The 27,119-nt window shown below is 39.7% G+C and overlaps 3 protein-coding genes across 4 annotated transcripts in view; all 3 read left to right on the top strand.

Moving 5' to 3' along the window:
* The first annotated feature begins 13 nt into the window (after positions 1 to 13).
* On the top strand, positions 14 to 4,532 carry tmem231 (transmembrane protein 231). The gene is given in 8 exon segments (XM_026239465.1): positions 14 to 441; positions 443 to 498; positions 583 to 749; positions 834 to 962; positions 1,111 to 1,254; positions 1,366 to 1,447; positions 1,828 to 1,933; positions 3,164 to 4,532. Coding segments are annotated over 8 exon segments (927 nt in total). The 5' UTR covers positions 14 to 361; the 3' UTR covers positions 3,327 to 4,532.
* A 355-nt stretch (positions 4,533 to 4,887) lies between these two features.
* On the top strand, positions 4,888 to 15,407 carry chst6 (carbohydrate sulfotransferase 6). 2 transcript variants are annotated; one of them, XM_026239466.1, is made up of 2 exons: positions 4,888 to 4,941; positions 13,091 to 15,407. In XM_026239466.1, the coding sequence occupies exon 2, from the start codon at positions 13,109 to 13,111 to the stop codon at positions 14,297 to 14,299; it is 1,191 nt and encodes a 396-aa protein (XP_026095251.1). In that variant the 5' UTR covers positions 4,888 to 4,941; positions 13,091 to 13,108; the 3' UTR covers positions 14,300 to 15,407. The 2 variants fall into 2 exon arrangements, with proteins under 2 accessions (XP_026095251.1, XP_026095252.1); XM_026239467.1 differs by having other exon boundaries at positions 4,910 to 4,986.
* A 5,333-nt stretch (positions 15,408 to 20,740) lies between these two features.
* Positions 20,741 to 27,119, top strand: part of spire2 (spire-type actin nucleation factor 2) — a 37,385-nt gene continuing 31,006 nt past the window's right edge. The window contains exons 1-3 of the mRNA XM_026239469.1: positions 20,741 to 21,511; positions 24,713 to 24,753; positions 24,838 to 25,215. Of these exons, the coding sequence (XP_026095254.1) occupies positions 21,232 to 21,511; positions 24,713 to 24,753; positions 24,838 to 25,215 (699 nt within the window). The 5' untranslated portion in view covers positions 20,741 to 21,231. The remainder of the gene's footprint in view (positions 21,512 to 24,712; positions 24,754 to 24,837; positions 25,216 to 27,119) is intronic.

Below are 27,119 nucleotides of genomic sequence, written 5' to 3' on the forward strand. Positions count from 1 at the left end.
GCAGCAACTACACTTATTTGATTGTTGAAACCAAGTGATCAGACTCGTCGTTTTGACATAATTGGGATCAATTAATATATAATAATTCCTATATACATACTTCGCACAAGGCCCAGTTTGGCGTTGTTGCTATGGTGACCAGATGACGCTGCGAAACCGCAAACACTCAGTGCGCGTGTTGTTGGTTTGCTGGAATAATGAATTAATCTGTAGACTACACTTTCGACCCCCCAAAGTTTAATATTATTTATCTGAATCAGCTTTTGTTTGATCGTTAATGTATTTGACAGTGCTCACAGAATATGCGTTTGTTTAATGGTATTATGGGTCGTTAAAAGGGATTTCGCTTTTGTTGACAACAATGGCTTTTTATGACGTTTACTCCCACCCCGCTTTAATAAGATACAGAACATCTGTTTGCACGAGAGCAACACTGTTTCTCTGTGTTATTATGCCTCACGTATATTTAACCTCTTCTGGTGGCTTACAGAAGTCAAGGTAAACTGCATTTTATTCCAAGCAAATTATTTCCAAATTCCAAACACTTGACACATAAGTGACTCTGCTTGTTGCTGTTTACAGGCTTCTGGCTGAAGAGGAGCACATATGAAGAACAAGCGGTCATTCAGTTCCAGTATGACATGATTGTGATCGGAGCCACAGACACAGCAGGGAGTTATATAGCATGGAGCACATTTCCCAATTTTTATCGATTGATCGGAAATAGTTTACGCATCCCATCTGTCTCTGTGAGTAATTAAAACCTTTTTGCAATAAAGCAATAGTGAACTCTGTAAGCATATTGAAAGTTCACTGGTTTGTTCACTATTCAGGTCCAGGAGGAGGACAGAAACCAGGATGGGAAATCTGACTTCCTCGTGCTCCAGATCAACATCCCACTCAAGCCAGAAGAACAGATGTTTGGCGTTCAGCTCCTCCTTACCTTCTCATACCAGCTGTTTGTGTGTATTCAGTGCATTACACAAATCAGATGCCCCATTTCTACTCGTTCAGTATTATTATATATCTTTCTTGCTCTCTCTCTGTCTATACCTCTGTGTATGGCTTATCTAGCTCTCTGATTGTGTGTCTAACTGTCCATCTGTCTAGCGAATGTCTACGGTTGTGATGCAGACGCTTGCCTTTGTGCAGCATTCCTTGCCTGTCCCAGGATCTCAGCTCTTCATCTGTGGAGACCTGAAGTTAAATCAGAGGACTCCTCTTCCACACCGAGGCTTACATAGTACCTACAATGTGATTACATCTAAACAAGCCCCAGGAGAACCATGTTTATCAACTTATGACCTACATAAAGATTAATGTGATGATGGTTTGACTGATTGCCTTTTTTTATTCCTTTGCTAGGTATCAGTGATCAATGGATCCAGTCCGTTTGCGAGTACATATGACCTGACCAACATCATTAGACTCTACCAGCAGAGAAACCGTAAGACAAAGACAAACAAATGTGTTGTTTCATTACTGTTATGAATATGTCCAGAGGCTCTCGTGTCTTGTCTTCTTTATTTGCACCTTGTTTCTTTCAGAAAAAGCAGATTTGTATTCACTCTAGGCTGTATTTTTTTGGTAGCATCCTCTGATATTTACTCTTGAACGTCCTGAGCTTTTTTCTGAGTTCATCACCTACTGCTATATTTTTGTGTCTTTCAGGTATTGAATATTGAAACCTTATTTGTCAGTTCTGTCAAATGTCAGTCCACCAATGATAAGCATGTATTATCTGGTTCTCGGGTAGGCTTCAGGTACTGCTAGGCTGCTTTTGTTTTAGCTTTCATTGCCAGCAGTCTGTCTGTCTCTCACACACAGTGACGACTCATCTCTCCGGAGTCATTCCCGTGTGGACGCTGGGCAGAGCTGTAAAATCTCCATTCCAGATCAGCGCACAGATCAACTATCCAGAAGAAACTATTACATATCCTTTACATTTACGTGTGTGGTTTTTTTTACATTTATATTAAATATACAGTGAGAGAGAGACTCATGTGATCATCAAGACTGCCTTTATTTGATCAAAAATACAGAAAAAAAAAACACCAATATTGTGAAATATTGTTAAATTTAAAAATAAACCTTTTCCATTTGAATATACTTTAAAATAGAATTTATTCCTGTGATGCACAGCTGAATTTTCAGCATCATTACTCCAGTCTTAAATGTCACATGATCCTGTGATGTTTTTTTTCAGGATTGTTTGATGAATAACAAGTTTATTCAAAATATAAATCTTTTCTAACCAATATAGTCTTTACTGTCACTTTTTATCAATTTAACATGTTGTTGCTGAATATAATTATTAATTTCTTTGAAAAAAAGTAAATGTACGGACCCCAAACTTTTGAACGTTAGTGTATATTGTTACAAAATCTTTATATTTTAAATATATGCTGTTTTACTTTTTAGGTTTTTAGTCATCAAAAGAATCCTGAAAAAAAAGTAAAAATATATATTAAAGCAGCTCAACTGCTTTCAGTTTGCTAATAAATCAGCAAATAAGAATGATTACTGAAGAATCATGTGACGCTGAAGACTGGAGTAATGATGCTTTGATCACAGAAATGTGCTAAAAACAGTACATATAAAATGAGGTCATATGATGCAATGTTTTTTTAGCAACATCATATGACCCCTTTAAAGTATATTAAAATAATAATTGTAAATTGTAATAATATTTCACAATATTAGTGTTTTTCTCTGTATTTTTTATCAAATAAATGCAGCCATCGTGAGCAGAAGAGACTTCCTGTTTTGGAGCAACATAAGGGTGAGTAAATGATGACAGAATTTAAATTTTTGGGGAAACTTTCCCTTTGTTGTAAAATATTCTCTGTTTGAGGGCATTTAGTGCAAATTCTTTTTGCTTAATGCATGGTTACGAACATCAACCATCTGGTCTACAACTAAATCCTGATACCAAAAAAAATGAACGTTTCTTTCAGATATCATGATTTTAATAAATAAAAAACCACATTGACTGGAAATTGCTGCTTTATACTTTTTAATTTGTGGCTAGAGCTTAAACTCTCATGACACATGAAGTGACTTTGAGTTGCACATGTCACTTCCTAAACACTCCTGATTTCTATGTTCTCCACTCATGTTTTATTTGATCAGTTCAAGTTTAATCCTCAACTGTTTTTTCTACCTATTGGCCGGGCTTTTGGGAAACCATCAAGTTTGCCTGGATTCAGTATGTCAGCGTCCTGCTCATCTTTCTTTGGGTTTTCCAGCACATTCAAACATATGTCTTTCAAAACCAGGTTTTATCAGCCACCGCAGTAGCGGCATTTAAACAGCACAGCTCCTGATCTTTTGTGTGCTTTTATTTATATTAATTATGCAATTATGAGGACCTTCATTTGTTTTTGAGGACTTGTGTTTGCTAAAGTTTTCCTATATACAAACTGTAGCTCTCTTTGTTTAGTTCAAGTGCATTCATAAGAAACTCCCACCAGGATGCGTGTGGAATCACTGGTTTTACTGGTTTTAAAGTACTTCATGTTTCACCAAATGTGTTAAACATCATCTGGAAGATTATTTTCAGTAAAAAGAAAACACATGGAATACCTGTCAATAAAATGGTGTTAAACTAATGTTGACTCAAACCAAACAGAAGCACATCATATGTTTCCCAGGAAACACACGTACTTATCTTTTCTTGGTTGGTTCTCACCAATGAGATCAAGCAAATCTGGCACCATGGACAGCAGTGTTTTCTTGTTTCATTCGTCCATAATGTACCACATGTAGCGCTTTATGAATCTGTGAATTTATAGTTATATCTATCATAGATTTAGTTGGTGTATATTCACTCTTTAGGAAACTCAGATATAGCTATGTTAGTTGGAAAACAATGTGTGTCTTGTGTAGTGTACAGAATTGTAGTTTTTTTTAAGTAAACATAGGTGCATCACACCTGTGCATGTTTAAATGAGCTTTGTATTATTCCTTACACAATGGAGTAGTGGCAGTAAAGTACTCAAGACAGCCATACTCAAATAAAATAAGTATAATTCTCAAACCAGAAAATAACTTTGGTAAAAGTTGAAGTCACTGTTTCTAATAATACCTGAATAAAAGTCTTAAAGTATGTGATATTTATTGTACTTAAGTAGATATATATAAAAAATGTACATACACAGCTTGAGTAGCAAGATTGTGTTCAGATTTAACCCTTTCTTCCATTTTGTATTTTTTGGTAAGAATGAGAAGCACATCATCCAGTACTTAGTGTCTTTTATTCCAACATAAGAAAACATTTCTGCAATCTGCATCTAAAACAGAATTTAGATGAATTTCTCAGGGGGGACATGGATGCATTTAAACTGCAGTTACAAATGCAAAAATAGTGTGAATGTGAAATTAAAACCCAGTAGGTGACAGCAAGTGATTGTTAATGAGTGAGTCATTGAGATTGAACAGATTCATTCAACAATGCATTTGACTTTGTTAATGACTGAATGACTTGTATCAAATTATTATTAAATGTGTTCATGCTGATATCTGCAAAAAAAAAAGAAAAACGGTACTCTGTGTGAAATAGATTGTTAACTATATTAAATCTGTATTGTTAAAAGCACTATAAAAATAAAGGTCACTTGGCTAAACCAGAGACAGCTTATAAAAACGTAGTTCTGAGTTTCTCAGCTTATTTACTGTACACCTTGTCACATAGCAGCTTTAGGCATCACTCTGTGTTTTGTTAGAAGTCAGAAATGACAACGAGGTGGCAGCTTCCTGCAATAGAAGGTCAATGGAGAGCTTTGGACCGTCCCAAGTGCAGACCTCTACTGCTGGAGCCTGATAGCTCCGCCCACCTCTTGCCAATCACACTTAAAGGCAACGTCTCAAAGTTTCTCCCCCCTCTAGAGTTTATAGCATAAAGGTCTTGTCCCTGAATCCGATCGCACTGTTGAACGGAAGGTAAGGCACGATTTAATAATATGCAGCCTCTACTATAGACATAAGGTAGGCTATTACATGAAAATATGTGTTTTCGACATTTCTTCAAGTGACTCTTAAAATGATCTGTTTGTGATAGGAGTGTCACTTCTCAATAGAAGTCACATGTGTCTAATATAACATGTTTATAACATCTGGCGATGTTAACAGCATTTAGACTTTACAAAAATATTATTTTAATAATTACGTTATATTGTAGAAACACTTGTTAGCTCAAATGATGAATCGCTACAAAGGATTTGTTGGTTTGATTGGTTCTAATGTCTCAAAATTGTCTCAAAGTAAATGTAAAAGTCACTTTTTTTTGTTTTTGTTTTATTGTAAAAAAATGTTTTAAATAGCCTACTACGAAAAGGGAAAGTGTAAAGGACCACACATGGGAAACAAACGAAATCTGATCGTATTACTCATTTATCACACTACGTTTCCCACCTGTTTCTCTGTCAGGTGTAACAAAGCTCTTAAAGAGATATTTCACCAAGTAGCTAATAAAAATCATCATATTATCCTTTGTGTCTCGTGCAATATATTTAAAGTTTTCGGTAACCATGGTTTATGTGCGAAAAACAATTGGTTGTGGCAGAAGAGGTGTTGTCTTCTAATGCGCACAAGCCAAATGGAGACAATAGCGGTATTAATTTCTGACGCACGGAAGCTATTGGCTCATGCCATGGTGTATGCATGGGCGTTATGCATATGCATTGATGTTAATCAAAAGGATCGATCCTCACATAAAACAAATATCGACTGTAAAGTGCATTTTTACTTGGCAAGATATTTGGTGCATAAAATAAACTTTTAAATGGAAAAAAGACTATAATTTAAGCTTTTAAGTGGAAAAAGACTATAGTAAAGCTTATTTTATGCACCAAATTTATCTTGTGAGTTATTCGCTAACATATATGTTAGCGAACAATTGTACATACACAAATGCTCACACGATGTATGTTAGTGTGTACACTCTAAACAAACTTAATAGTGACAGCATTTAGTGGTTATTATGAGCACTCTTTGCAAGCTTTGTAGTATGATCCATTTAAAATGTAGTACTTTTTTTTCGGCCACACTATTTTTTTTATTGCACAGAATTACACAACAATATAAAACATACAGTAACAATACAAGAAAATAATGCTAGGGGAAGATGTAACAACATTATAGGAATACATTAAGAAGTGTACATGCTTGCTAAATTCGAATAGCTTTTTTGTTTCCTTGAGGGTAATATAGAATCAATATAGTATTTCACCTCATTTTTAAATGCTATAAAACATGTTTTTTTTTTTTTACCTGAAAATGTACATTTATGTATATGAAATTTTGCCATTAAAAAAAAAAAAAAAAAAAAAAAAAATGCAGGTCTGTGTATCTTTGGAGTTTACAGTTATACATAAAAGAACATCTTTCAACTCTAAAATGAAATCTCCATCAACATATCTAACAATAAAATCAAGCACATTCTTCCAAAAAAAAAGACACAGAAGGGCAGTGCCAAAATAAATGAACAGCTGTCTCTGGTTTCTGCCAGCTACAGCTAACATCAATATCCTTTTTAAATTTAATTAAATAATCTTTAGCAGGGTATATTCTGTGAAGAAGTTTGAAGGATACTTCTTTCACCTTATTTGTTAATAGATATCGATTTGCAGAAGCCAATTTTTCCGCTGGGGACACGGTGGTTAACTTACATTTTCCTGGCTGAAAATCTGATGGCAAATCTTTTCACTGTGTAAGTTGTTAGGTGTGTGACCGAAACGTGACTGAGGTTTGCTTTAGTGGACTTTTTATCTCTTAGATTTGATTCAGGAGGGTCAAGTTTATAATAGCTTTTATTTAAATATACATCTGGTTGTAATTAAACTTTATTTACTCCCCTAAATTTAATTGTACTCCCAGTTGGCTCTTGGTAAGTAATTATTATTTATTTATTTTATTTTTTTGTTCCTGGTTTCACCTCTTACTTTCAAGTATTTCCAGAAGTAGTAAATGTGATTTCCCTTGATATTCAGACTCACTTTAGAGTATTATTTTTGTTCATTTGCATTCATAAGCAATGCACCAATGTTTCGACCAGTCATCAGTTTTGGATATAGAAACAGCTGGTGATTCAGATAAAGATAAATTGCGTTGGCTGTGAGTTGACTGTTACGAGCTCTGCATGAATAAGATTGACTCCTGGATGGATTGAAAAACAGCAGCAGGTTGTGATTTGGCAACATGCAAACATTAAAGTAGAAAAGTAAAATTGCGAAGTAGAGTTGTATCACTTTAAAAAATAAATTAAGGAAGATAGGTTAACCCAGCGGTTCTCAATTCCAGTCCTCGTGCCCCCTGCTCTGCACATTTTGTGTGTACGGCTTCAGATGTTTGTTCTTGTTCCGCCATGAGTTCAGTTCGAAAGCGAACATATATGTTCCATTCAAAGTGTAGTAAGGAAGAGATAGGATCCAAATGCAAATGAAAGTTAGAGTTTATTGAGAGAGTGGTGATAACAAGTCTCTTCAAACGGGAACTCCGGTAGCTGCAGGTTATGCAGAGATAAATAGTCTCTTTAAACAGGAACACAGGTAGATTGCAAAAGTCTATAGAAAAGATAACAGGACAGACTCAGAAGAAGGTCCCCTATAAACGGGTCAGCAGCTCTCTCGTGACTCTTGTTTGTGGCTGGAATGCAGCAGATAATCAGGGAGACCCTCTAGTAGATCTTAGACCTCTCGTCCCCATGTACTGAGCGGCAGCAATGCATAGAGCACAGCTCAGGGCGATCCCGAGGGAGGGACCTGCCGGTTCCGAAGGAAATCATCAATAAGGGCGCTAGCCAGGATGTCCCGGGAGGGGACCCAGCTTCTCTCCCCAGGAACGTAGCCCTCCCACTAGGAATTGATGGCCACGACCGTGACGACGCATATCAAGAATCTTGCGTACAGTGTAGACAGACGTGCCCACGGCATGAATAGGAGGAACGGAAATACGAGAAGGAAAACGTTCGACTTGTTTATGCAGGATACGTGAAAAACCGGGTAAATGCGCCAGAGCTCAGGAGGAAGCCTCAACTTTACCGTGACAGGATTGATGACCTTGGAAATCTGAAAAGGTCCGATAAAGCAGGGAGCTAATTTACAAGACGGTGCCTGAAGAGGCAAATTGATAGTGGAAAGCCACACTCTTTGACCACACACATACCTTGACACAATGTTTATTTGCATTTCTTAGAATGCGAACCCTTGAACGACACAGAGATGCTCTCACCCATCTCCAAGTACATTTACAGCGTTTAATAAAAGCCTGAATGGAGGGAACATTGGACTCTGTCCAACAGGGGAGGTTGGTATCCCAGACAACAGTGAAACGGCGACAGACCAGTAGCAGAGGACGGGAGAGAATTGTGAGCATATTCTGCCCAGGGTAAATGCTCGACCCACGAAGAGGGATTCCGAAATGCCAGGCAGCGCAGAAGTTGACCGATTATCTGGTTAGTGCGTTCTGCTTGCCCGTTGGTTTGAGGGTGGAAACCAGACGAGAGGCTGACAGACGCACCAATCAGACGACAGAATTCTTTCCAGAACTGGGATGCGAATTGAGGTCCCCTGTCAGATACGACATCAGAGGGAAGCCCGTGATTCTTGAAAACATGAGATACCAGTACTTGAGCTGTCTCCTTGGCAGTGGGGAGTTTAGGAAGCGGTATAAAGTGAGCGGACTTGGAAAAACGGTCTACCACAGTGAGAATTACAGTATTACCAGCCGAGGAGGAGAGGCCGGTAATAAAGTCAAGACCAATGTGGTACCAAGGACGCGACTGAATGGGAAGTGGTCTAAGAAGACCGGCAGGCGGAGAGTGACCATACTTAGTCTGAGAGCAAATAGCGCAAGAGGCTACGAAGCGACGTACATCATGTTCTAAAGTGGGCCACCAAAATCATTGACGGACCAAAGCTAGCGTGCCCCTAATGCCGGGATGGGCAGTTAACTTGGAAGAGTGAGCCCACTGAAAGACTGCCGAACGAGCGGAAACTGGGACAAAAAGGAGGTTCTTAGGAACGTTATGTGGAGCGATCGAATGAGACAGAGCGTGCTTAACGAGCCTCTCAATACCCCAGACGGCAGTACCAATTACTCGCCCTGGAGGGATTATCTCCCGAGGCGTGGGGATGGCGTCTGTGGATTCGAATAGATGAGACAAGGTGTCTGGCTTGACATTTTTAGAGCCAGGTCGAAAAGAGATTGTAAAATCGAAACGAGCGAAAAACAATGACCAGCTAGCCTGACGCGCATTAAGTCTCTTGGCAGAATGAATGTACTCCAGATTTCTATGATCGGTCCAGACTACAAACGGAACGGTAGAGCCCTCTAACCATTGTCTCCACTGGCCTAATGCCAAACAGATGGCGAGGAGTTCGCGATCCCCCACATCATAATTACGCTCCGCAGACGAGAGGCGGTGTGAAAAATACACGCACTGATGAACTCTATTATCTGAGTCTGAGCCCCCAACGCCCACCTCAGATGCATCAACCTCGACAATGAACTGTTTGGATACATCAGGAGTCACGAGAATAGGCGCAGTAGTAAATAAATACTTTTAACGATCAAAAGCCATCTGAGCAGACTCTGTCCACTTAAAACTCGACTTGACTGAAGTGAGAGCAGTGAGAGGCGTGGCTACTTGGCTAAAATTGCGTATAAAACGTTGATAGAAATTGGCAAATCCAAGAAAGCGCTGTAACGTGACTCGAGACTCCGGAATGGGCCACTCTGTAACGGCTTGTACCTTAATGGGATCCATGCTTATCCCCTCCGACGAGATTACAGAACCAAGAAAGGTGACAAAGTGGGCATGAAACGTGCATTTCTCGGCTTTTACGAACAGACTGTTCTCCAGGAGGCGCTGGAGAAGACGGGGAACATGCTGGACATGAACTTGGAGAGACGGTGAGAAAATCTGAATATCATCTAAATAAACGAAGACATTAAGCATGTCTCTCAGTACATCGTTGATTAACGCCTGAAAGACTGCAGGTGTGTTGACGAGGCCGAACGGAAGAACCCGATATTCAAAGTGCCCAAGTGGGGTATTGAAAGCGGTCTTCCATTCATCCCCTTCCCTAATGCGGATTAAATGATACGCGTTACACAAATCTAACTTAGTGAAGACCCTCGCCCCCTGTAAAAGCTTGAACGATTCTTAACGGTAATTTTGTTGAGGCCCCGGTACGACTTCATTGATACAGGGTCGAAGAGAGCCGTCCTTTTTCTTCACAAAGAAAAACCCCGCACCTGCAGGCGAAGAAGAAGCGACAATAGTACCGGCGGCTAACAAATCAGACAGATAACTCTCAAGTGCCTTGCGTTCAGGACCTGTTAGAGATTACAAACTACCACGAGGAGGTGAAGTACCGGGTGGAATGGATCAATACTGCAATCATAGGGACGGTGTGGAGGAAGAAAAGTGGCCCGGGACTGACTACACACCACCCTCAGATCATGATATTCCTCCGGAACCCCAGTCAAATCGGCTGGCTCCTCCTGAAAAACAGAGACAGGGGAAACAGAAGGATTAGCGGATAACAGACAGTTGACATGACAAGGCAGGCTCCATGAAAGAATACTATTACAAGACCAATCGAAATGGGGATTGTGTCTGACTAACCAGGGGTGACTTAGAACTACTGGGGAATAAGGGGAATGAAAAACTAAAAAGGAAAGAGTCTCATGATGGTTTCCTGAAACAGTTAGAGCTAAAAGGATAGACTGAAGATCGATACTGGGCAGGGGGCTACCATCTAAGGAAAAAAGGGGTATGGCCTGTTTATGGCTCCTCAAAGGAAAACCTTGTTTTCGAGCCCAAGCTTCGTCAAGGAAATTTTCCTCAGAGTCTATTAAAGCCTTGCATGAAACAGTGGTACCAGCCCAGCTCAAGGTTATTGAAACGGTTGTGCAGGACGTGGATGAGGAGATCAAAGAAGTCGCGCTCGCCAGTACCCCCTCTTCTAATGGCAAGCATTGGCTTTTACAGGGCAGCTCGAAACAAAGTGTTTGGCCGCTCCTCAGTACATGCAGAGGCGATTGACGAGGCGTCGTTCTCTCTCCTTTGCAGAGATACGCAGAACGCCGAGCTGCATTGGCTTTGGAACAGGAATGGAGATGGGAGGAGAAGACGCTGCAACCGAGGAAGAGGAGGTGGAGTCAGCGCCTCTGACACGGTGATGAAGATCAAATCTTTTTTTTTTTTTACGCGGATAGCGAGATCAATGAGTGGGTCGAGACTCGTAGGCAGCTCACGGGCAATGACTTCATCTTTGACATGAGCTCTAAGTCCCTCCAGAAAGCGAGCTGCAAGGGCTGCTTCATTCCAACCGCAGGTGGTCGAGAGAGTACGGAACTCTATGGAGTAATCCACCACGGATCGTCCTCCCTGGCGGAGTGAAGAAAGCAAGCAGGAAGCCTCCTCATCATGGACCGAACGGTCGAATACCCGCAACATCTCATCCTTGAATGTGTCGAAGCGCATGAAATATTCCGCCCTTGCTTTCCACGCAGCCGTTCCCCAATTGCGGGCACGCCCAGTCAGAAGTGAAATGACATAGGCAACCCGGGCTTGCTCACGGGCATAGATGACTGGTTGGAGGGAAAAAAAACACCTCACCTTGCGTGAGGAACGAGTGACATTGAGTGGGCTCTCTACTATAGCTCGGGGGATTATTGACAGGCGGCTCCGGTGCATCAGGCGACCTTGGAGGGGCGGTGGATCTCTCCGGAGCAACTGAACCTGGGTGGATAAATCAGATAGTTGAGCAGCCAGCGTCTTGACTACACGATGAGTTGTGGTGAGTTCCTCATCTTGTCTTCCTAACATAGCACTTTGCAGTTCGACAGCTGTGTGAATGGTTCTCTCATTAGCTGGATCCATCAGTTTTGGCCGGATTATTCTGTAGTAAGGAAGAGATAGGATCCAAATGCAAATGAAAGTTAGAGTTTATTGAGAGAGTGGTGATAACAAGTCTCTTCAAATGGGAACTCAGGTAGCTGCAGGTTATGCAGAGATAAATAGTCTCTTTAAACAGGAACACAGGTAGATTGCAAAAAGTCTATAGAAAAGATAACAGGACAGACTCAGAAGAAGGTCCCCTATAAACGGGTCAGCAGCTCTCTCGTGACTCTTGTTTGTGGCTGGAATGCAGCAGATAATCAGGGAGACCCTCTAGTAGATCTTAGACCTCTCGTCCCCACGTACTGAGCGGCAGCAATGCATAGAGCACAGCTCAGGGCGATCGTCGACAGCGGGAGGGCTGGACACAGAGTAGAAGAGAGATTAATAGACAGTGAAATGGCTTAGTTGACTTGTACCAGTCTGTTGACAGGAATATGAAGCGACAAGAAAAGACGGATACAGCAGGGTTTGTAAATAGCCACCAGCATCATACTCTAACGAATTAATCCGGCAAATGGCAAGAAAACAGGGAACATTAAATAGCAAACGGGCTAGAGGAGAGAACAGGTGAAACGAATCAGAGAGAAGAACCAGACTCATGACACAAAGTGCATTGAAGTGTGCAAGACACAAATTTAAATTGTATTTATTTACCGAGCTATATAATGTAACACTTGTCCGAGTGTGAAGACGTTGTGCAGCACAAATCCATAAATGAATGTTCCGAAGTAAAGTAAACTTTAACAGTTTTCCCTGCTCAGGGTGTAGGAAGCAATGAACACTGTGTAGGGACCATATCAATGGGAACACAGTTCATGCACGGAGCTTACTTCTAACAAAATTATTATCTATAATAGGTGGGTTAAAGAGAGACATGCAAAATATGAATAAATCACATATGCAGACTTTTCATCTAAATGTTAAAAAACCCAGCTTTACAGGGTTAAAGCTATTATAAGTAATCATTTAAAACTAGAACTGTAGCTGTAACTGTAGCTCAAGTGGTAGATCGGATCCTGGGGAACACTGTTAGCCTGAATGCAATGTAAGTCGCTTTGGATAAAAGCATCTGCTTAATGCATAAATTAAATTTTAATATAATTTAGAATATTACTTTGCCATATAAAAATGCCAGCACATGAAGCAGACAATAAAGCATGAATGTGCTTTCTTTTGCAGGTGAATACAGTTGACAGTATGCTGCGGTGGAGAGTGTCGAAGCCCACTGTGCTGAGCCTTTTGCTAATTCAGGCTGTTACAGTGGTGCTTCTGTACGGATGGTACAGCCGCCCACCGTCTCAAAACTCTCTATCTGAGGGCAAGGTGCATGTGCTGCTGCTGTCGTCTTGGAGGTCTGGCTCATCATTCCTGGGACAGGTGTTTAACCAGCATCCGGATGTCTTTTATTTGATGGAGCCAGCCTGGCACGTGTGGATGTCTGTAAAGCAAACAGGTGCACGTAGCTTACGAATGGCAGTGCGTGATATGATTCGTAGTGTCTTTCAGTGCGACATGTCGGTAATGGACGCTTACATCCCCCAGCCATGTAACGTCTCCAAACTCTTCATGTGGAGCCACAGTCGTGCACTCTGCTCTCCACCCGCATGTTTTCTCACAGCTCGTGACGAGATCAGCAATGAGCAAGAATGCAAGAAGAACTGCGACACGCAGGGTTTGAAGCTCGCGGAGGCAGCGTGTCAGTCCTATAGCCACGTGGTGTTAAAAGAGGTGCGCTTCTTCGAGCTGGAATCACTGTTCCCACTACTGCGGGACCCCACTCTGGATCTGCGCATCATTCATCTAGTTCGTGACCCACGAGCTGTGCTTCGTTCCCGAGAGAAGTCTTTCAAAGCCCTGGTGCAAGATAGCGCCATAGTACTTGAACAGGCTAACCTTCCGGAAAATGAACAGCCGTATCAGGTCTTGCAGGAGATTTGCCGCAGTCATATGCGCATTTATGAGACCGCCATGATAAAGCCACCCGATTTCCTACGGGGACGCTACAAAATGATACGTTATGAGGATTTAGTGCGTAACACGCTGGCCGAGATCGAAGCCATGTACGAGTTTGTAGGGCTGGACATGACCGAAACTTTGCAGGAGTGGATCTACCGCATCACTCATGGAAGGGGCAAGGGAAAGAAAAGTGATGCCTTCAAGATTACCTCGCGAAATGCAGAGGACGTCTCCTTGGCTTGGAGAACCACCTTATCATTTGAAAAAGTCCAGCACATCCAGGATGTTTGCAAAGATGCCATGACTCTGCTTGGATATAAAACAGTGGAAAGTGAGGAAGAGCAAAAGCTGCTGGATGTAGACTTGGTGAAACCAAATGAACAGAATCAGTTCAGCTGGCTACCTTCTAAAAGCACTACTGCTAAAGTATAGAGACGCTCCAGTGATCAAAGGCATAAAAGTGTGTCATTTTTGCATCAGTTTTGTTCTCCTTCGCTTCATACAAATGTGTCCTAGGGAACAGCAGAGAATTTGGACATTCCTCTGTTAAACAGGACACTACAGCAATGAAGCGCTGTTCTCTTCTTAACACAACATTTAACACTGGATGCTGTTTTTGAAGAAATCGTGGTCCAATAATTAACTTTAAGTTTTATTTATCGACAAAAAGAAACTATGGTGTTTTTTGTTTTTGTTTACAGAAATAATTTGCGTTTCATTTTGATGTTGTAGATGCAGATTGAATCAGAACTATAACGGCTGTGTGTTTCTTGTATAAGTGTCACATAAAAATGTCATTCAGCTATCTACAGATTTACACAGACTTTGATCGCATAAAGCTGAATATCCACATCATTGTGAATAAAGGAGTTCCTGCTCCTTGAGACCCACTGTCTCGCAGAGTTTAGATAAACCTGACACAAACACACCTTAACCAGCTCATCACACCTTTCAGGATCAATTGACCAATCGAAGACCGGATATGCTGAAGCAGGTTGAACAGTGGTGTCCCAACTAGGAAGTAGTTCATATTTGATTTTATGTTTAGATTGATGTTAGTCTTGTGCGATTTTAAGATTTTTATTAGCTGTAAACCCGGGGAATGTTTCATCAAAGATGCTAAGGAAAGCAGGGATTAAAGTCCAAAACATAGACTTGAAATAACCTAACAATTCAATCTGGATTAAATTGGTTTCATAAACGAAAATTTTAATGCACAACATGTAATTTTTGGTGGATGTATTCAAAACAAACAAGTTTGATGATGCCATGTTCATGCGTGAGCTAATGATTTTTTTAATGTAGTAGAATGAAGCATGGTGAGGCTGAAATCTGTCGAAGCGAAACGAGGCAGCTGAACGAGCGTGATGAACTGCTCAAAAGCAGCAGAGCTTTTATTATGCCACTGTCGACCACTTCCACTCCTTCCAGTCGTACGTATGTGGTGTAAAGTAGGACTGTTTTATTATACATTTGAAAGTTCTGTTATAATGCTACTCTGTGTGGTCATCACCGGTCTATTAAAACACAACATATTAAAGTGTCTTTGGTGTTTCCATGTATTCTACAAAACAAAAACAGAAATCGAGGGGTTATGACGTCATTGGCAGGCAACACAATTACACATAGGTCCATGTCACTAGTTAAAATTGCTTATTTCTCTGGATTTAGACATTCTTCAAAAAATTTGGGATCATGTGAGTACACAAGTCAACAAAATATTTAATGCTGTTCTAGTTGTTTTTGGATATTTTAATATAAAAAAAAATCTTACATCATGTATAATGAATATGTAAATTATGGGAATTTTCTAATACTGACTTTTTTATGAGGACATTTAGGTGAACAGCCTACAGTTGGGTTAGCAATATTACTTGGTTAAAATATTGTTTATTCTTTTCATATTTATTGCAAGGGCCAAAAATGTTGTTGCTATCATTTTATAGACCAAGAGATCTTTTTTGCATTTCAGGGGAACATAAGACGTTTGAGTTACTTAATTATGCTTCCATGTAAAACAAGTGAGATAATAAGCCACTTCCACAAGACAAAATACACACCTATTCATGAAAATATATTACAGAATATCACTTAGAATGTCAATTTAACTCGTTTTGAGGATTTTGAGATTTTGAAAACAAAGCAAAGATACCCATTTGAAAATCACCAGTTTCTACCAAACTGCTTGAGCAAGAGTGTGCTCTTACAAGTTCAATGTTAGCCAAGGTAATTGTAAGAATATAAACTTATTATATACAGTACATATGAAAAAATAACTAATCTTTCTCATCCATATGTTTATCTGCTCTTAAATGTGTAGATATTTAAATACTTGAATAATTTTGGAATTAGATGATTGCAGGAATTACATTTGATGTTTTGGGCTCTTCAGATTCTTTTATATTGATCTAAAATAGCTTTTTAAAAAGTAACATGCTCTACAAAGTGAAAATGTATATACTAATTAGAGTGAAATTTTATCGCTATGGCCTTTTTTTTCACCTTTTTTTCTCATGTACTTGGCCGCCGTTAACCATTGTGAAAGAAGTATTGGTAAAGTGTCATACAGACATTGTTTTATAAATAATTCTTTTTTTTTTCATGACTTGTTTGATTGTGGTAAAACAGCATGTTATAAATTATATCTAAAAGGACTTTGAACCTGAATGTCAGAATCACTTTTACATTTTGTAGTACTGTGGTACCGCTTTGTTTGTCATATACATAAATGGCTTTTATTATTCTTGTACTTGTTCTATAAAATATTTGACATTTGGAACCTAATGTGACAAAATGTAAACTTTTTATTTTTATTTATTATTTAAATTAATTTTACATGCTTATTATTATTATTATGTTAATTGAGGCATTGTCATTTCAAGAGGTAATGTTTGTGATCAGTTTTGTGAACATTTGATTATATATCCATCACAATCTATTCTGTTATTAAACTAGGAATAGAAAATCATGGCACACGTTTAGAATATCAGTATTTATGCTTGATTTCTCTAGGTTTATAATTAATGTTGGTCTTCTGGTTGTTTGCATGTTCAGTGTAAAAACATGATGTCTTGTCCACTGGTTTTTCTAAAAACTTTCTGTCTGATCAATGTGGAGTAAAACATTTTTCCCCAACTTTATGTACCTTATAAACTTTTTTTGACAATTGATCATTAAACCCTGCTGTAATAATGTACATAAAAGCTATTATTTCTGTACAAATAGACTTCTACTCTTTATAGCAGTGAGTATGTGGGGTTTGCGCCTGCTGCTTTAAGTGCTACAGTGCATCTCATCCTCATGAACAGCACCAGATTGCCCAGTTCTTGGTGTGAGATGTTACTCCACTTTCCACCAGGCACTTGCAAGTTCCTACACATTTCTGGGAAACACCTAGCACATATATCAAAGCCGCAATGTTTACCAGCAAATTTATTACATTAATTTGTTTAATAAGGTTACCTTAAACTTTATGGTGCAACTTCAAAAACTGGTTATTTCATTGATGCCTTATGTACAGGAGGAAAAGTTCATTGTTAATTTGGAATGTATAAACTAGAAATCTGATTACAGCAACTTAAAAATGGGCTCTTGACTTGATGTCCACTAACTGGATGGGCTGTTGAAATGAACCTCATAAATGAGTGATTTGGGACATTCTTTGAACCAACTCAAGCACGTATAAAGATGTAGCCCATAAAAGCATTTTGAATGTGATTTCATCAAACAGAACATATTCCTGAATCAACATATTTTATCCTGAAACAACCTTCCAATCAACCAATGGATTTGGATATTAAAAGCATATTAGTGTGGTATGTGTAAGACAGGTTAAAAGATCTAGATAAATCTGGATAAAGAGGTCTTTAATCTAGATTTAAACTGCAAGAGTGTGTCTGCCTCCCGAGCAATGTTAGGTAGGTTATTCCAGAGTTTAGGCACCAAATAGGAAAAGGATCTGCCGCCTGCAGTTGATTTTGATATTCTAGGTATTATCAAATTGCCTGAGTTTTGTGGATGTGGAGGACTATAATGTAGAAAGAGCTTGTTCAAATAGTGAGATGCTAAACCATTCAGGGCTTTATAAGTAATAAGCAATATTTTAAAATCTATACAATGTTTGATAGGGAGCCAGAGCAGCGATGACAGGACCGGGCTAATATGGTCATACTTCCTGGTTCTAGTAAGAACTCTTGCTGCTGCATTTTGGACTAGCTGTAGTTTGTTTACTAAGCGTGCAGAACAACCACCCAATAAAGCATTACAATAGTCTAACCTTGAAGTCATAAATGCATGGATTAACATTTCTGCATTTGACATTGAGAGCATAGGCCGTAATTTAGATATATTTTTGAGATGGAAAAATGCAGTTTTTCAAATGCTACAAACGTGGCTTTCTAAGGAAAGATTGCGATCAAATAGCACACCTAGGTTCCTAACTGATGACGAAGAATTGACAGAGCAACCATCAAGTCTTAGACAGTGTTCTAGGTTATTACAAGCAGAGTTTTGGGTCCTAATTTTACCACATTTTATAGGCTAAAAGAAACAAAAAATAAGTTTTAAGACATGACTTGAACTCAGATAAAGTGGAAGCCGATTTAAAATAGAGTGGTAGCTTGTTTCACAGTGTTGGGCTGGCCACTTCAAAGGCTCGGTTACCCCTCGATTTTAGCCAGATTTTGGGTATCTGAAGGAAGAGCTTATCTTTGGATCTAAGGCCAAGTATATTGGACTGAAGTATATCAAATGTAGTATATCGGACAAATAAGAAGGTGCTAAATCGTTTAATGATTTAAATACCAATAATACAATTTTAAACTCAATTCTAAATTTAATATAGGTGTGTATGTAATCAGTAGCAGTGGGGTGTTAATAGATGTGTTATAGAGTGTGAAATAGAGTCTGTGAAAGTGGCAAAAGTTCCCTCTAGGGGAGCTTATGGGCACTCCAGTTGGCATTTAGGAGTGGCTTTCAGACACTCCTAAACAAGTAAAGACAAGTCCAAGAGGGAGGTGGAGCGAAATTGGAACATGGGGAGGGATGGAGGGCTAGGTCCATATGGCAGACCATGGAGAAGTGGAGGACCAGGACCATGGAGCAGTGGTAGACTGAATCAGTGGAAATACTGGACAATGATGAAGAGCCGGTGGAGAAGAAAGCCAAGGTGGAGCAGAAGACCAGGTCAGAGCCGGTGGAGCAGGTGATGCAGAGTGCCAAGATGGAGCCAGAAGTCAGGGTTGAACTGGCGAAGCCAAAGCAGAGCTGAAACCACCAAAGTGGAGCAGGTCCAGTCCAGACAGGACTAAAGAACCCCATAGTGAAGCAGATGACCACCACAGCGGAGCAGATGGGACTAAAGACCACTTCAGTGGAGCAGATGGGACTAAAGACCACTTCAGTGGAGCAGATGGCGCAGAAAACCACCATGGCAGATCAGGCTCGAATAAAATAAAAAGCAGAGAGGTTAACAATGGTCTCATTGGCCATAACCGGACAGGCAGGGAGTTCATGGACTGCCTCCTTTGCCGTAACGGGGCAGACAGAGAGTTGGTAAATGGCCCCCTCTGGGGTCTGAGAGCATTTTGTTGTCCAGACACACAAAATGGTGACTGCCATCAAGTCAGTTTGTAGAGGTTTTAGCTAGGCCTGATTGTGGGAAGGATATGAGGCTTGGAAGTGTAGAGACCACTGGGATGCCAGCCAGTAGTACCGACATCAAAGATGGGTCCTGGACCAAGCTCCAAATCTGTAGGAGCTGGAACACTATATGATATGCTTTCTGAACAATAAAATTAACATACCACTTACATCATTAGGATCAAGTCAGTTAGAAATACCAAAGATTCAATCAGAACAAGGGGAGTCTGTGTTTAGCTATTATGCCACCCGCAGCTGGAACCAGCTTCCAGAAGAGATCAGATGTGCTAAAAATGTTTAGCTGTGAGCACTGTTTACATCTGAAAGATTGCACTGTATTTTATGTATCCTCCTCTTTTATTCCTGACTGTTCATTCATTTTAAACAAACTTTGCAATTTAAATTCTTTGAAAATGTACAAACAGTTGCTTCACAGACAGCAACATAGTGTTGGCCCAGATCCGGCCCACATCTGTCCCGCATGAAATCCATTACTGAACCCTAGTACAGACTAACAGGCCTCGTCATCTATGAAATATCTTTACCACACAAAAAGGCTCTGTAGAGACACTTGGACCAAATGTGCAAAATCATTTAAAAGTCTTATTATTTGGTAATGTTGTTGTGATTGTTTCATTCCTTTAATGTAAATCACTTTCATTTGCTTTTGTGTTATAAGTGTGCTATATAAATAAACTTTCCTTGCCTTGCCTTCTTCACACTAAGATAAAATGTTCTTCAAAGAACTGTACACTAAAAGCTGCTTATTTGGCATCAATGTGAAAACCCCCTTTTTATTTGGAACCTTTATTTTCCAGAGTGTAGTCCTACAAGGTACAAAATAGTTAAATAGTCATAAGAGAGACCTGTAACACCACCAGTTTACACTCAACTACCAGATTTGAAGTGCTGTCATTATCATACATGAGCCAACACCACCCTCCTGAGGTGACAGCAGTAGTTGTAACTTGCCTGTTTAAAAATAAGGCTTTACAGGTAAAGGTAAAAGGCAAAATTTTACTTTTTAGTAGTTTTTTTAATGTTTATGTATTTGTTTTTCAATTATTTTTTTTGTTTTGAAATAAACAGTTGTTACTCCTCCCCATTTAAAAAATGGATTGTTATTATAACTGTCTAATTTATATAACGTTATATTTCTTAATAGTCTCATATTATATAGATTTCAAAATACATTTTTTTAATTGATTGATCGATTGCCGTTTTCAAACCGATACAACCTCAACAATGTGCAACATTCAAGATGCATCCGCACCCTGATTTCAACCAGAATGTGCTTGAATGATGTTGCATGTTTCGCCGCCTTCGGTTATTTATGTATCCCAACTAGTTCCTCTGCAAGTTCAGCTCATGTTTCATTGGTCCAGTGTGTGGGAGGAGCTCAGAGAGCACTTTGCAGAGGATGCAGGATATGACACCCATCCAGACATGATGCAGGAGACTTGACCGATGCGAAAGATTCATCCTACAACATACACTAGGCAATATATGGTTATGAGATAAGTTTCTCTCTCTCTTTCTCTCTCACGTTATGTCTTTTGCTACAATTGCGCCATCAGAGATGTCCACCCGCCTCCGCTCCTCTGCCCATCACTGACTGACGTTATTACAGACGCTTCCCGGAATGAACAGCAGGATCATCATTCCGTTTCCAGACAGATTCAAGTGGATTTCCAGGAAACTGTAGGCTAGAGCTCGGCTTCGTCATGGCCAGATCAGCGAACAGAAGCGGTCAGGACGGAGACTCGAGGGTATCTGCTCCTGCGGAGAGAGGTGAGCTCCGGGAGCTGTCCCTGGAGGAGGTGCTGAAGTCTTACGAGCAGCCCATCAATGAGGAGCAGGCTTGGGCAGTGTGTTTTCAGTGCTGCAGAGAGCTGAGAGCGCCGCGCCCGCGCACGCAGCCTGGCGAGGAGTTTCTGATCCGAGATCCGTCATCAATAATCCTGCACAGGGACGGGAGAGTCACGGCACACCTGGACAGCAGCGGTAAGGCCTTCACATTCATCTAACGAAACTTCTTTAACAGACTCGAGAGGAAATCAGGTTTAAGAGTTTCTCTCGTCCCGGCTATTTAATGTGTATTATATCACTAACTATGTGGTAGATGCACGTCCTCCATTGAGATGTGGCTAATAAAAAAATGCCGCATTTTAAAAATAAACAAGTCACGCATTTGATATTTGATATCTAACACCAAGACAGCACTTAAATGCTTATAGTTTAGTGATCAATTGCGTTTTTAAGTTTATATTTTGTATATTCTTGAGGCAGTTTCTTCAGCGTTAATGCATTATGATTTGCTATATGTGTCTATTGATTACATGGGGGGTGTCTCGTGTTGTTTTGCCGAAGTCTTCTTTGTAAACACTGTTTTTGAATTGGATTTGCGATACAATGTGTTGTCGTTTTACTCTGAATACTTCTGCATTGGCCTGACGAAATGTAGCAGCAGAGGGTGCTGCAGTGTGTGTTTGTAGGTTAAACCCTCACGCTATACTCTTTACAAAACATGCTGACACGTGCGTGGAGTCACTGCTTTGGAAGTGAAGCAGCGGAGGATAGAGAATGAGAAGTTGTCGTCATAGCACAAAGCCCCTCCCTCGAAATCACAGTCTCTGCCATGTAGGATGCTGTTTGTCTATTACATTGTATTTTAGTAGGATTTTTTAAATGATGTCATGATGAAATTATTTCACATGAGCACAACTACATTTACATTTTCAGATCTCTGAACAGTTTGTCTGGAAAAGATTAAGTAGGCCTACAATTGTTTACAGTTTGCACAACAACAAAATGCACATGGCTTCCCGATCAAAACAGAGCTGATTCCCGGTGAAATCGTCATGCTCTACCTTTTAAACATTCTGTCATTGTGTGAGCCATCACATGCAGATTGATCCATTTAATTGTCTAAATCTCTCAGACATGCGTGTACACATACCCTACATATCAACAAATTATTTTGACTGTTCATAATACGTCAGCTAAATTGGCAAATGCACTGCCATAGTAATTAAATAAGGAATCACAATTTTACAAATTAACCAGGCTTGGAATATATTTATGGAACTTGTCTGAATGTCATTTTGACTTTTTGTAGTTTTCATAAGTTTCCATAACTTTGTCTACTATAGAAATCAGCATTTAAAATGTTCACTGTGATAAACAATAGCATTCAGTTATACAAAACTGAAATCACTGTATAATTGTAGCAAATAACTGATTTGACCATGTACATTTCACACACAAAAAAAGAAAATGATTATTGTTAGACTTTTATTTATTTAATTGTTTGTTTGGAAGTTGTTTATTTGTTAAATTCACAATGAAATCCAAACTGACAATTGCTTCTTTTTTTTAATAAGAAAACTTCAGTTTTTTTATTCTAAATAAATTCTGTGCACCTTAAAACAAACAAAAAAAAAAAACATTTCGAGTGGTCGTTTCACTCAGATATACATCACAGTAGGAGAGAAAAGCCTACTTTTGCTCCTTGTGCCCTCCCTGTGTTTGTCCTACATTATTTGATGACTTTTCCGTGTTCTCCTGTTGATCGTTTAAAAAAAAATACAAATTGTCTTGCATGTTTCTTGAATCTTGTTTAAAACTTAAACTATGCTTGGGTTCTTTATCGCTGTGTTTGAGTCACATTTGCTAGAGGAGGAGATTGCGGACTGCCGAGAGCATACGTGATCCTCAGCAGATATCCATTATGCTAGCACAACAACACTGAATTGCTGAGTTGTAATTGGAGAAAGTGTACAGTCAGTTGCCTCACAGATGGAGTGAGAACCCAAGTACTGACTAACAGGCCTCATCCTCAATGAAATATCTTTCCCACACAAAGTTAAAGAGTTCTGTAGAGACACTTGGACCAAATATGCAAAACATACATAAAATGTGCCCTCTTTAATACTGTTGAACTGAATGTATGAAGCACAGTGTTTGCTGAAACATTGCACTGAAGTAAGAGCTCCCAGTTGATCTGTCATTTAAATGCTTGTTAAAGCTGATTTCACTTCTATAGTATAGGGTCCTGGTGCGTCAGAATTGGCTGGCAGAAAGAATAAGTAAAAAATTGGTAGCACCCACAATGATAATAATCTAAACATGCTTTCATCGTGCAGAGGTGTGTGATAAATATTTTTCCATAAATAATAAAAATGTCATTCAAAAACCAGTGGAGATCCCAATATCTGAGCCCAATGATGCTTTGCCGCCTCAGGGTCTGGACTCTTTACAATCACTAAAGAAACAATGAATTCAGAAGTGTATCAAGATATTTTACAGGTGAATGTACAGATAGCAATGCAATGCAGTGCAATGCAGAGCTTGAGTGATGCAACAAGACAGTGACACAAATCAATTGAAGAACGGCTGAAATGAAAATAAAATGTGTTCTTGTGTCCTGACTTGAACTCATTTGAGATGTTGTAGCATAACCTAAAGAGGGCTGTGCTATCAAGAGAGACCACAAGGAAATATTGATGAACGGAAACAGATTTGTGGGGAGAGGTGGTCCAAAATTGGTCAAAAGTCTTATAAGTTTGGTAAGGTCTCACTTACTTTCTCAGTCCTGCAAAGGATTATATTATAGATTAATATTATTATAGATATTTTCAAAGGGTTCACTCACTTTTTCCTCCCGTTGTATGTTGAGGAAATGAATCCTGTCTACATAGGGCTTAAACTGCTTATTTTGCTATAACAGTCTTAAGTATACTTAGGGATTGACTGCACTATGGTAATCAATTCTATACAGCCTGCTTTTTCCCACACTGTTTCATGTTTGGAGATGCAGTATTTAGTTTAGTACTTTACTGAACAGATAATGCTGGTTCCCACTGACCCAGGCTCTCATACAGCATTTAAACATTACAAATACTCTCCTTTACACACCTTCATGCTTTCCAAAATGTATGCCTTACTTTCTTCAGATGAACACAACAAATAATCTGTCTCTTTGAGTCCAAATGATGAGAGAATTTCTATTTTGAGGTGGACTATCCCTTTAAGTGTTCATGTTTTTGTGGCTTGTCTACAACACTCAGACTATAAAATGATTTACAACCACCACAGAGTTATAATACCCTCATGGTGATCTTTGCTAGTTTTTCTTAAGGTTTAGTTTCTACACATCGACATTCTACAATTTCTGATGCTTAATTGTTATTTTTCTTTTTCTAGATGACTGTACTACAAACCATACTTCTGCTGCTGATGGAAAGGTGAGACTTTACTGAGACTATTGTTGAATGATGGTACATTTGTGCATTCTCCATCCCCTGTTTCTTCATCATACGTGTGTGCAGCTGGTTCAGTCCATGGGTGTGGCGATCTACCGTGCTCTGGACTGGGGCCTGGATGACAGCGAGGAGCGGGAACTGAGCCCTCAGCTCGAGCAGCTCATTGAGTTTATGGTCGGTGGTCAGGACAGCAGCGAAAGCAAACACTGCGGCAGTAATGCAGCTAAAGATGAAGGCTACAGTGGCCAAGATGAGGATGAAGAGGAGGAGGAAGATGGCACAGTGCATGGCATTCATACTATTCATCAGGTGATGGCGCTTTGTGCCCGCAGATTGGCAAATCCAGCGCTGGCACCCGAGCACTACCAGGCTGTGTGTCGAGCGCTTTTTCTGGAGACCCTTGAGCTGCGGACCTTCCTCAGCAGGATAAGAGATGCCAAAGAGGTGAGGAACTAACTGCCTTGTTGATGAATGCAATGCATCTTTAATAAAACATGAAATACTGAACTTAAAAATAAATACTCAAAATGACATACAAATATCATATGTGCAGACGGCATGGGTTTATAGGAAGATTATCAATTATCAGTGGGACAGGTCAGTAGTTCTCAACTGGGGGGTCACAACCCAAAAATGGATTACAAGTCATTTATTCTGATTGTGTACAGTAGAGAGACGGAGAGAGAGAGAGAAAGAGAGAGAACGAGACGATTAATAAAATGCAACTTAATTTACAACAATGCATAGCAAGAATAGCAAAATAAACAGACAGACCTGCTTACCTTATTGTTTATTTTTGCTGTCAAAGTCTAGTCAAATGAGATTAATGGCAGCAGGTACATGTAGCATGAGATGCCCTCATTCTCTAAATTAATGACTTGTCCACACCCACTAAAACACCTCGTTTAAACACGCCCCCATGTCTACGTCACTGTGTGGGAAGATTTGCATAACACCGCTCGAATGTTCATGCAAAGAAAGAAGGCGTAACTTTGATTATCGCTGTAGTATTGTTGCCGCCACTGCCATGTTGTATAGATGCTGTGTTTCATTGTGAAAGTGAAACTAATTTCTTGGCCTCCCAAAAGGGGATGAAATCTGCTTCGTCATGCCTAGAGCTGATCTGTGCTGGTCACTGAGAAAATACATCAACTTCATGCTGTGGATCGCCGCACTGGCTTTCACATGCATGAAACGGAGTCCAGCCCAGGGTCGTAACGTGGATGCTTCAAGCCCCGGTCCCCTAACCAAGTGTGTAATGCTGCATGACACATTTTATGGAGGACTGTTTCCTGAACCTGCAGACTAGCCTACAATGGGTCTGTGTTCAAAGGCTGTTCTACAAAAGTGAGGCAGTTTCAAGGGTCTCATTGTTTTTTTCTAGTCATGCACACAGCATCAGAGTATGGTAAGGGGCATAAAATTTCCGTCACACGCTTGAGGTATTCAGCCAATCACAACACACTGGATAGCTGGCCAATCAGCATAAACCTGGCTTTTTAGAACAATGAGCTTTGTAAAAATCAACGTGTTTTAGAAAGGTGGGGCATAGAGGATAAATAATGTACGTTATGCGGCAAATAATGTTTTTTTAGTCTTAAACCGCGTAAACACATTCCATTACAACAAATACACAACATAATGTTATTTTAGCAACATCATATGACCAATACGAATTATTAGAAAAATATAACCAAGGCTTAAATACACTTGGAATGAGGGAGAAGGAGCGGTCACACTATACTTTGAACGTGAAATTATTTCGGACCACGTTGCGAATATGGGCGAAGCAAGATATAACGGTTTCCCCTCAGTTATCACAACATGGATTAATATGTGCTTGTACTGTGTCTTTTGCGACGGCATCGAAAGCGTCTTATTATATTGCATTCTCTTTATCTCTCTCCCTAAGCAATAAAAAATGATAAAACGTCCACATTCAAATGTACCATTTGTTTCTGTTTCCACTGAGAAACTTTGCCCTCAGACATCACACACAAGCCCTCAAAAACACAAACACACACTACAACATAGTCTTACACACTAGGTGAGATAAATTCCGAACAATACTACAAAAAACAGTAATAAGTTACTCCCTCATAGTCACATGTTTCCACGTGGGTATCTGTGTGCTAATTGAGCTCAAGCTATGCTGACTTGAGAGAACAATATTGAATGCTAGTGCTTTCTAAATGACCACATGGTGTAAGCACTGAGAAATCTAGGGATTTGTGTGTAGAGTTCACCAAATTTGACTCATGTGTTAAAGCAGGGGAATAGTGTTTATAGTTAAGCGAAATAGGTGTGCTTTCTGAAAAATTTTAGCTCAAAAGCCTGCTTATAGTGTT

Source organism: Carassius auratus, chromosome 50 (genome assembly GCF_003368295.1).
Source record: "Carassius auratus strain Wakin chromosome 50, ASM336829v1, whole genome shotgun sequence".
In the NCBI taxonomy this organism is placed as follows: Eukaryota; Metazoa; Chordata; class Actinopteri; order Cypriniformes; family Cyprinidae; genus Carassius; species Carassius auratus.

Excerpts from the sequence above, each read along its gene's own strand:
- chst6 (XM_026239466.1), top strand. The coding sequence starts at position 13,109 with ATGCTGCGGTGGAGAGTGTCGAAGCCCACTGTGCTGAGCCTTTTGCTA.